Here is a 10,479-nt window from a genome sequence, read left to right on the forward strand (position 1 = left end):
CATAATCTTGTTACAGATAATATCAGAACCTTCTATATTCGTATCATATACGTAAAACATAGATAAATTTAAATATTAAATAGGTAGCTAAATTTTGACATGGCATTTGCAATTTTCATTTATGAACTGTATATAAAATTTCTAGAGCGGGAAATATCGTCAGTTGACGCCATCTGCATGTATAGATCGTGTGCAACTGGACGAGAAATTTAATTTATGCGTTCATTTGTGCAATACCGTTGAGTTTGTGACCGCCGAGGCGATAGCACTCGCGAAGCCATATTTGTATGGAAATTCCGACACATTGCTTTTGAGAACAGCATAATGCAAACATAGTCTCTCAAACCTCGAATGTTAAATCATTTACTCGAAAGAGAAAATAATGTCGCGAAGTTTATTATACATACAAATTTCATTATCATACATATGATTATAGGTACAAATATTATGTAAATGGTGTTTGCATGGCATTGATGACTAATAAATCGATAATACATCGGTTTCAGTAATGATCTCGATCTCGAACTAATGTCTTTTTTATTCATTATGTTATTATATCAAAAAGGCGAGTTAAAAACATTATAACAGCATAATACGTCATAATACGTACATACATAGTGTATATATATACGTATATATACACATAACTATCTCGCGGTATATTGTGTTGAACATGTAATATCTGTCAATATTTGCAATTGTACAACATCTCTCTAAGGATTATGCTCTCAAATTACCGTTTGCACGTTATCAAAGTGTTTGCTTAATTAACGCGTCGATCTCACGCAAAAATCTTCGTAAAATAACGCTACCGTTCCGATTCGTTTCATCTCGCCTTTGCCTCCGGAAAATCCAAATAGATCCGCAGAACCGGGAGGTGCGGGTTCGCAATAATGGAGGCAACGACCATGGAATCATATCGTAGTCCCGATTTTTCTACCAACAATAGAATTTCCTGGATGATTGACGGATCGGTCGCCAACCGATTCACAGAGCGATCATCTGTGAATTCTCTCGCTCTTTTACATTCCGCAATAACAACACAGTTCGCAGATATACGATTCCTCTGTATGCATATTACCGAGATGAAAGAAAACGCGTACCTAAAAGATGAAAGAAAACGCGTACCTAAAAGATAAAAGTAATATATTTAAAAAAAATTTGTATATGGTTTTTGATACACAACACGATTTATCTATTTTTGCCCTCTTTTTATCTTCTCCCAGCATCACTGACGAATCCTTTTTGTGAGATATTTGTCATTATGTATTTTCTGAGCAACTCAGATCTGTTGGTCTAATTACAAATGTTTATGTAATCATTTATGCACTGCTATCTCTTATCTTTGTCATCTTTCATTTGTCCTTTTATGTGTATTTTCTTTTATGCAATTTTCCCGAATTAAGTAATTAAATTGAATTAATTAAATTAACTAACTTAATAAAATATATTATTCACTCTTCGATTATCTTATGCGAACATTTTTATATGCAGTATACTTGAATTAAAAAAAAAATAATTAAAACAATATTTAATTTTTAATAACCCATTTTCTTACAACTCTTGTATAAATGCTGTATAATAAAAAAAGGCTATAAAAAACATTTTAATGTAATGCTGTCGCGCGTATCAAAAAGTGAGCAGCGTTGTTAATCGCCGGCTTGGTAAGGAAGAGACAGAAAACATATGTCTGTCCTCTTCTGCTACATCCGAAGCTACCCGAAATGTCGATTTTATACACATCGCACATACGGTTTTCGCTTGTGTGCGTTATCCCTTCTACTATGGTTGCGTGTTGTATGTGCTCAAATTGCCATTCTGATCTGACATCACTACATACAGCCACAGCTGATCATATTTAAAAATGGCCGACAGAGCAGTTCGCGCGAGTAGGACCGCATTGCGATATATTCTTGGAACATGCGTACCTTCCTCCAAACAAAATGCCGCCAAAGTAAGAATATCACAATTGGAATTCAACGATTATATTCATATGGTTAGTATATGTGAATATATCATATAATAACACTTGTTTAAATTTAGATGATTTACTAATTGAGGTTACGTTTCTCTTGTTGACTATATAGTATTACAAAAAGTATGATTTCATTTATGCCAATGATCCGAAGAAGCTGTGCAAAACCGGCGATGTAATCTTGATCAAAGAATTACCAAACAAAATAACACGTCTGATTACGCACGAAGTATGTATGTTATGTTAGACAGCAATGTTTATTTATGATCATCGATATTGTCTTGAGACAGAGAGAGAAATTATATATAAATAAATTAGAATTTGGTATTATTTGAATTTTTAGGTGATCTTATATTTTTAATCATATTGTGCAGGTTATTGAAGTGGTATATCCTCTCGGTGACATAACAGATCCAGTTACAGGAAAGAAAATTGTTGCGGGTCAATATAGGTATGTAGATCATTAAGTGTTTTACAAGGAATTAAATGTGCAGCTATATTTTTAGAAGTTACAAAAAGTGAAGACACATATTTGAATCTAATCTTTTGTAAATTTAGAGAGGACATAGAAGAAGTCAGCGAATTGTTTGGCAAGAAAGACTCTGTCTTTGATTATTCAAAAGCACCAAAAAGAGGAAGATTGGAAGGTATAAGAGATTTCACTCATAAGAAAATGTATTTGAAATACTATGATGATCCTAATGACCCACAACCAGATACAGTATAGGATATTTGTTGTATAACATCAAAAAAAAAAAAAAATAAATAAATATTCAATAAATATTAAATAGAAAAATGATTAATAAATATTCAATAGAAACTGTGCATGCGTGTCTGTGTAGTATTCTACAGATAACCCATTTACTAGAGATTTTTATTTTCCAATTTTCTCTGGTACATTCAAAGATTTTGATAGAAAAAGTTTACTTATCAATATTAATATAATAGCTCTAAAAACATTAGAGAAAATAAATTTTATTCCCTAGTATTTTTTTTTTCGTTACAATAAAACCAGTTTTTGACATATCCTTTTTACATAAGAAAATATCTCACAAATATATTCAATGACATTATTTACAATGTTATGACAATTGCCATTTATATAAATCACTTTTTTTCGAAGAATAATTACTTCTTATTTTTGAAACTTATTCTTGCCCCTTGTGTAAGGATATGACTGATGTCATGTATGTCTTTGTATATATATGTATAAGTTGAGAAAGCTTAATATATAGAAATTGTTCAATTGTTTATAAAGAGAAAAAGAATCTCTCTATTTTCATATATTTTTGTTTTATATATAAATTAGTCATTTTAGCTTACTTTCTTCAAACGTTTAATGTTTTTATATCTTGCTCTGACTATCAGAGTACACAAATAATTTATTATAATCAATAACATTTATTATTATCAATAACCCTGCTTCAACTATCGAACTTGAAATTTATAAATAAAACAAGACATCCTGAGAGAATCATCCAATAATCAGAATACTAATATTCAAACCTATCATTCAGAAAGAAACTCTCTTTCAAGCGCAGCACCCATCGCGTTCCATTCTCGATCATCTTCATTATCTGCTTCAAGGTCGTCTATTGAATCCTGTGAATTATCACCAAGATCTAAATCATCAGGCAAATCTTGCCCTCTTCTAAAACATGTAATAGGATCATCATCATCGTCACTATCGTCATCATCATGATCATTATCACTGTCACAATTTTCATCTTTATCATCTGAAGAACTTTTATCAGAGTTGCCATTGTAAACCTTTCTCCTCTTTCTTTTTGATACATCTGATTCACCTGCATTAATAACATGAGAAAAACATCATTCAATTTTACGAGAGTAAACACATTCAAAAATTATGCACTTTTTTGCAAATTAAAACATATCTTTAATGATTTATATATATATATAATTTACGAAAAAATGTAGAATATTTATTTATAATTTTAAATATATATTTTCTTTCTAATATGTATTTATATTGTATATATAATGTTTCTTATATTTTCTGAATTACACAACACGTAAAATTATACACATAGAGTTCTGTCAAGAAATAATATAACGTCTTTACCATTTATAGAATCCTCAGAATCGGAACTCCGATAACGTATATTTGTTTCATATTCTTCCGCGTCATCCGCTTCTTCAAAAACCATGTCTTGTTCTTCCATATCCTCGTCTACTTCCTTATCCATAATATCGATTTCCTCTTGAGTAAATGACATTAATGGATTGATAGAATTAGCGAAGGAATTTGCGTTATCGCTTTCTAAATCTTCGACACGTTCCGGGCTACTACAGTGTGGTGGTGGTACTCTTGATCCGCGGGCCTACAATACTTCATGTTTATTATTAATGTTGAGACAACGTATAGATTTCAAACAGCAATCTTGAAAAATACAAAGATGATTTAATTCAATATTATAAAATTATGATATCTATACCTGTGATGTGAGAGGAAATAGACGTTCGTCCACACGCTCCCAGCGTTCCGCGCACGTCCACAACCACTCTGGATTTACGATTTTTATGTTTGCAACTTTTCTAGCTGCGTTCGCTTTGGCTGTACCTTTTCTAATAGCAACTAAATGTGTGGTTTTCTCCGTCAAATCCTGGCAAAATTGTATCCTTGTTTACAGAAATACAATAAAATATGATAAAAAAAAGCAAATAAAATAAATTTCCTTACTTGAGTTACTTCCGCTCCAAACGCTCTCGCGACTTTATATACGCGGCTTTGGTGAAGCTTTTGATGAGTGGGTATCAAACCACTAAAAGTTAAATACAATCCTTTTAACACTTGAGAACGCACCCGTGGAATTATATCCCGGAGAGATTTTCGACCATTTCCTTGATCCAATGTAGCATAAAATTCGGTATGAATTCTTCGAAGAATATCTTCTAGATATAATAGATAATCATCATCATCTTCGTCTATTATATTACTTTCCTGCTTTGACGCCTCTTGCTTATTATCCTTCTCTGTTTCTACAGGTAATGCAGCTTCCACATCTTCTTTATTTATTTTATCATCTTCTTTTACAAGATTAGATTGGACATTGGAATCTGCATCTTTTTCAATGCTCACTTTGGCATCTCCGTTCTTTGTTTCTTTTATTTTATTCTCAATTTTCTCATCTTTCTCATTTTCATGATTTGTTTCTTTCACTGAGGGATTGTCCGACGACAATTGTCCGACTTCACTTAATGATTCAGATATTCCATTCTTGTTATCCTTATTTTGTGAATCATTTACATTTGATTCATTTATATTTGTAGGCTCAGATGAATGCAGTACGTCACCTTTTTCCAATCCAGGTGGTGCATTAATATCACCAGTGTGACGGAAAAAGTGATAGGGTTTAACCTGAACCAGATTTCCACATCCTTGCCACACATCTTCCCTATCATCTATGATACATACTAAATCATCGCCACATGGAAACAGAGCTCTACAATAAATAAAACACAATAAAGAAAATGAAACTCTATCTCTATAAATTTAATAAAATTATGCACAATAAGATATATGTAAGAGTAATTTATAAACTTACTTGAGATTTGCAGTTTTTGATGCTGGATCAAAACATTCGTCTCTAGAAAGTATTCTGTGAGAGAACAGAACTCCATCTTTATCTAGCAATGATGCAACAGTATGTGCATAAATCCTTGCTCCAAAGGTGCAAATATGTAACTCGTACAAACGACTCATCTCCAAGAGGAAATGTTGAGTATTTGGTCTGAATCTGGTGTGATACCATGGGGAATTTGGTCCATATAATTGAAAATGGAAAACATCCTAAAACAAAAAAAAACGTATTCAATTTGCAATAATTTTGAAGATATTTTATATCATATAAAGATTTATATCAATACAATAAAATGTCCATTTACTTTTAAATTAGGTGGAATATTATCATTTGTGGTATGAACAATCGTTTGATCAAGATCCACAAGTAATACTAATTTTCGATCCTTTAAAAGACGTTGCTCATCCTCTTTCCCAATTTTCTCAGCTAATTCGGGACATACTTTCAGCTCTGGTACGCTGTGTATCATAGGCACACTGGCTTGCGATATTCCAGCTGTATTTCCATCTTTCCCAGTTTCTTGCACCCTCAAATCTGCTCCACATTCTGCACACAAATCTATCATCACAGTAGGATGTGTACATCCTTCCAGTAGAGCTATCTCTTCCCTGGAACACTAACAAACTATGCAGATATCGCAAAATGCAAGTATATTTACATTTTGAGTAAACGAAAAGATATAAATATTTTTGTTTACTTGATATACATTGAAAATTGTAGTTTTACAATGTAATTTATTACATTTTTTAAATCCTTATTTTAAAAACAGTAACTTAAACGTAAATCATGTAAAATATATTTGTTGTCTTTTATTTCGAAATGCTTAGATATATGAATTCTATAAATTTTCGAGTGTAAGGTGACAACATATATATATCATACCCAGGTTGAATAATGTCACCCTCCTTGACGAGGATTTGCTTGACGCGGCCGAAATTTGTGGCTCGCAGTTTTCTCTCGGGTTCCTTAGCATCCTCGTTCTCGATGCCCGGCATTGTATTTTGATACAGCAACAATATTCTACCCGCCGCGACCATCGTATCCAAACGTACTCTCCATTTCAATATTTTCCCGGGTGGACCGTCCGATGGGAATGTAACCTTTATTATCGCCATAATCACACGCTCACGTTCATCCGGGATACGATAATAAATGTTATAGCGTCCCTGAAGAGACGACAAAACTACGTTCCTTAACCTCCTCGAAAACTGTTAGATTTTTGCGCGGGAGACAGAACACAGTACAACGTAAACACGAGCAACGTCAATGTTCATATCCGCATCGATCGGAGCACGCTCGAAATTTCTACACGATCGTAAAAGTGGAGAAAAAAATAGATGCGTGCTTCGAATGCGATTGGCAGACGTCTATTTTGGCGATTGCGTGGACTAAGAAATGAGTGAATCAGCTATAAATGATATATAGTCCAACTTAGCATTACAAATGTTCGATTGACTAATCAGCTGTGTGTGTAACGTAAACGTAATCCTTCATTCATACATATATGGCGTGCTGATAATAAAAACGGAACAAGAAGTGCCTAGTTAGTATCCCCCCCCGCCTTCCCCCTCGTTGCGTTTTCTACACTCTTCTGTAGTTCACAGGTTCACACATACACACACAGTTACCGACGAAAGATATGTACTATTATAGAATTAAAGACAGGCAGATACGGATACTCGCGTAATTTGAAAAATCTGAGATCTTTTTTCGCTCAATATCATTATTTATTTAATTATTTAGCTTTTTGAAAGTCAATCTTCTGAAGTGCCTAGTTAGTATCCCCCCCGCCTTCCCCATCGTTGCGTTTTCTACACTCTTCTGTAGTTCACAGGTTCACACACACACACACAGTTACCGACGAAAGATATGTACTATTATAGAATTAAAGACAGGCAGATACGGATACTCGCGTAATTTGAAAAATCTGAGATCTTTTTTCGCTCAATATCATTATTTATTTAATTATTTAGCTTTTTGAAAGTCAATCTTCTGAAGTGTAAAATTAAAAATGATATACATTGCATAATTTGACTTTTGGGGGGTTTAAATAAAACAATTTATATATAGAATATAAAAGAATCAATCAATCATGCGTCTGATATGAGGAGCATGCATCCTTTATATTAGACATTTGATTAGTCCTTAAGCCCGTATCAGACTATGCATTGAAGATTGAAATTGAAGATTGAAAATTGAAATTTGACCAATCAGGACAAAGAAATTTTAGTTTCTTTTGCTCTGATTAGTCAAATTCCAATCTTGAATCTTGAATCTTGAATTTTCAATGCGTGGTCTGATATGGATTTTACATATGATGTAAGGAAGCCAACATAGTCGCGTGTATCTTTCATCACCATATAACCTTCTATACTCATGTTCGCGTTCATGCTTTCATGCATCGAAATCGAGTTCTTTGCCAGCGATATTAGCAGCGAGCAGCGAGTAGCGAGCGAGCGGTTGTGCAGCTGGTAACTGTAATCAGTCACAATATGTCTGTTGTGGACAAAATTTGTCATTATCAACGGAATTTAGAGAAATGCGGTGATAACGAAGCTCGAGTACGTATGATAAAATAACGTTTTCGAGATATTCGCTGTCCAATAATTAATATAAATAGTTACTAGGTGTACATGACGTTATAACCTCGGCATCTCATAGCTGTGGACCATATAAAAAAAAAAAACGCGTCGATATCACTTTTACTACAAAACTTATCTTTTCGATCGCTAAAAATTGCTATTACATTGTTACATCTTTTTTAAAAACTTCAGCATATCATATCATAAGAAATAATTTGAAGTACAACTTGTTTAAAATTGCACTATATAAAAAGCGCTTTTTAATTATTACTGTTGTTAATTTTGATGATATGTTTGATATTCTCATAATTAGACATCGTCTTCAATTTTCGTGAAAAAAAGATTTTGAAATTTCACTATATTTTACATGGCTCAAAAAGAATTTTTTTTTTTTTATGTACAATTGTTTTCAGATATTACATTGTATTTCCAAGCTATATAATCTGCCAGTGACAGTACAACATCTTCAAGAGACAGGAGTAGGAAGGACTGTGAATAGTTTCAGAAAATATGATGGTAGTGTAGGTGATGCTTCTAAGGCTTTAGTTTACAAATGGAAAAGAATGGTAGCAGATGAAGATAGCAGTGATGGAGAAGATGAGGATGAAACTTGTGTACCTGATGTTCACGAAAGTTACACTGATAACCAAGAATCACCAAAGCTAGAAGATATAGGGGAGAACAGCTCATTGTCTGATCAAGCATCAAACTTAAAACATGTGTATAAGGAAAACAAAAGTGAGCCATCTACAAAACACAATATAATACATTCATCCAAGTCAAAATCCGAGGAAAAGCATGAAAAAAGTGGACACTCTTCCAAACATCGTTCACAGAGTGAAAAGAAGTCTAAGGAATCAAAAAACAGTAAAAGTAGCCTAAAAGAAGAAGCCCACAGTTCAACAAATGATTATCCTAGTGGCAATGATAATCCAAAAAAAATGAGTGACAAGATGGCTGAAATTAATGAAGATAATAACAGAAAGAGAAAAGTAGATAACTCAAATTCCTCGATAAAAGAAAACAAGAAGAGAAAACTGTCAAATAGCAAAATTGATGATGAGAAATCTGAATTATCCATTTCAGAAAAGAATCATTCCCATCCAAAATCTTCTGGAATTGAGATAGAGGTAAAAATTAAAGCAAAAGATGAACAGTCTTTAGCAAGTGAAAAAAACAAACAAGATGATAAACAGAAAAAATATTTGCAGGAGAAGTCCAGGAGTAGTTCTAATAAGCTTAAATCTGACGAATCAGGCAGTAAAGCAAAGGACAATAGTGAAAAACAAAAACATAAAACAAAAGAACATGCAAGTCATAATAAACATGATAAAAAAAAGGATTCCAGTCATCATTCTAGCAAAGAAACTTCCAAGTCAAGAGTTAGTTCCTCTAGTAATAAGGATCCTGTTAAGAGTAAAGATGGGGACAAGAAAAAGGAGCACAAAGAGGATAAGAATAAACATGAGAAGAAAAAAGAAACAAAGATTAGGTTAATGCAGGAAATAAAAGGCGATGAAGGAATAGATTGCAATTCTGGTGTGTTGAAGAAATGATTTGTATCAATTATTCATTTGTTTATAATAGTTTTACTATGTCAAGAAATGTAAAATGCGCAATTTTTGTTATATTATGGTCGATCTTGACTGATTCGACAAATTTTTGAGATAATATGCTAAATGAAGGCAAGCAATTCAAGATCTCTTTTTTTTTTAGTTTATTTTTTTATATTTATTTCAAACCTTATTTCTAATTGCACAAAATAGATTATGATATCAATTAATATTTTGTTTTTTCAAGATATAAAATTATAGATTATAAATTCAAACACTATATTGCAATATTTCAAATCTCATTAATGGTAATGTATGATACACACATACACAACACATACACACATACATATATATATACACACAAACATAACATACATATATTATGATTAATTATAGTTTTTATAAATATAGAAACTTATGTTTCATATTATTTAGCATGTTGTTGCCCTCCCCAGAAGTTATAAGAAATATATTTTTACATGCAAACTATGCATCTAAGAAATACTGCCTTCAAAGTTGATAACACATAAATAAAATATGTAAATTGATAAGCACATGTTCAATTTTTAATTATGATTTGCAACAACTTTTATATGAGAAGTTTAATTATAGATCATCTAAGAATATATAAATAATCGAGAACAGAATTATATTTCCTAACTCAAATTCCTCATAATAAAAAAAATTATTTAATTTGAAGTATTTTATATATATATATATATATATATATATATATATATATATATATTGGCTATGTTCGACTT

General features: G+C 32.1%; 4 protein-coding genes across 9 annotated transcripts in view; 3 read left to right on the forward strand and 1 right to left on the reverse strand.

Annotated features, from left to right (window-relative positions):
* The first annotated feature begins 1,798 nt into the window (after window positions 1-1,798).
* Window positions 1,799-2,758, forward strand: LOC115234558 (28S ribosomal protein S17, mitochondrial). The gene is made up of 4 exons (XM_029805728.1): window positions 1,799-1,996; window positions 2,088-2,204; window positions 2,350-2,426; window positions 2,534-2,758. The coding sequence occupies exons 1-4, from the start codon at window positions 1,865-1,867 to the stop codon at window positions 2,700-2,702; spliced, it is 495 nt and encodes a 164-aa protein (XP_029661588.1). The 5' UTR covers window positions 1,799-1,864; the 3' UTR covers window positions 2,703-2,758.
* Window positions 2,759-3,395: 637 nt separating this feature from the next.
* On the reverse strand, window positions 3,396-7,132 carry LOC115234557 (RNA polymerase II subunit A C-terminal domain phosphatase). 3 transcript variants are annotated; one of them, XM_029805725.1, is made up of 7 exons: window positions 6,460-7,132; window positions 5,882-6,185; window positions 5,542-5,786; window positions 4,677-5,439; window positions 4,432-4,599; window positions 4,059-4,317; window positions 3,396-3,780 (listed from the first exon to the last, which is right to left on the reverse strand). In XM_029805725.1, the coding sequence occupies exons 1-7, from the start codon at window positions 6,690-6,692 to the stop codon at window positions 3,485-3,487; spliced, it is 2,268 nt and encodes a 755-aa protein (XP_029661585.1). In that variant the 5' UTR covers window positions 6,693-7,132; the 3' UTR covers window positions 3,396-3,484. The 3 variants fall into 3 exon arrangements, with proteins under 3 accessions (XP_029661585.1, XP_029661586.1, XP_029661587.1); XM_029805726.1 differs by having other exon boundaries at window positions 5,882-6,193; window positions 6,460-6,601; XM_029805727.1 differs by having other exon boundaries at window positions 5,882-6,201; window positions 6,460-6,601.
* Window positions 7,133-7,883: 751 nt separating this feature from the next.
* LOC115234553 (transcription elongation factor B polypeptide 3) overlaps window positions 7,884-10,479 on the forward strand; it is an 8,408-nt gene continuing 5,812 nt past the window's right edge. For 2 of the 3 annotated variants that reach the window (XM_029805718.1, XM_029805719.1), the window contains exons 1-2: window positions 7,884-8,138; window positions 8,573-9,698. In XM_029805718.1, coding sequence (XP_029661578.1) covers window positions 8,070-8,138; window positions 8,573-9,698 — 1,195 coding nt within the window. In that variant the 5' untranslated portion in view covers window positions 7,884-8,069. The remainder of the gene's footprint in view (window positions 8,139-8,572; window positions 9,699-10,479) is intronic. The other variant, XM_029805720.1, reaches the window with a different exon arrangement.
* Window positions 8,164-10,479, forward strand: part of LOC115234555 (transcription elongation factor B polypeptide 3-like) — a 9,964-nt gene continuing 7,648 nt past the window's right edge. The window contains exon 1 of one of the 2 annotated variants that reach the window (XM_029805721.1): window positions 8,164-8,541. In XM_029805721.1, coding sequence (XP_029661581.1) covers window positions 8,527-8,541 — 15 coding nt within the window. In that variant the 5' untranslated portion in view covers window positions 8,164-8,526. The remainder of the gene's footprint in view (window positions 8,542-10,479) is intronic. The other variant, XM_029805722.1, reaches the window with a different exon arrangement.

Source organism: Formica exsecta, unplaced genomic scaffold, assembly GCF_003651465.1.
Source record: "Formica exsecta isolate Colony F162 unplaced genomic scaffold, ASM365146v1 scaffold20, whole genome shotgun sequence".
Lineage (NCBI taxonomy): Eukaryota > Metazoa > Arthropoda > Insecta > Hymenoptera > Formicidae > Formica > Formica exsecta.

What these genes read in the sequence shown, in the direction of transcription:
- LOC115234558 (XM_029805728.1), top strand. Translation starts at nt 1,865, where the DNA reads ATGGCCGACAGAGCAGTTCGCGCGAGTAGGACCGCATTGCGATATATT. An exon ending in TCAACGATTATATTCATATG is followed by an intron (nt 1,997 to 2,087) that starts GTTAGTATATGT and finishes TTGACTATATAG; the next exon opens with TATTACAAAAAGTATGATTT. An exon ending in ATTGTTGCGGGTCAATATAG is followed by an intron (nt 2,427 to 2,533) that starts GTATGTAGATCA and finishes TTGTAAATTTAG; the next exon opens with AGAGGACATAGAAGAAGTCA.
- LOC115234557 (XM_029805725.1), bottom strand. Translation starts at nt 6,692, where the DNA reads ATGGCGATAATAAAGGTTACATTCCCATCGGACGGTCCACCCGGGAAA. An exon ending in GGTGACATTATTCAACCTGG is followed by an intron (nt 6,186 to 6,459) that starts GTATGATATATA and finishes TTAGTGTTCCAG; the next exon opens with GGAAGAGATAGCTCTACTGG. An exon ending in TTCTGAGGATTCTATAAATG is followed by an intron (nt 3,781 to 4,058) that starts GTAAAGACGTTA and finishes TTATTAATGCAG; the next exon opens with GTGAATCAGATGTATCAAAA.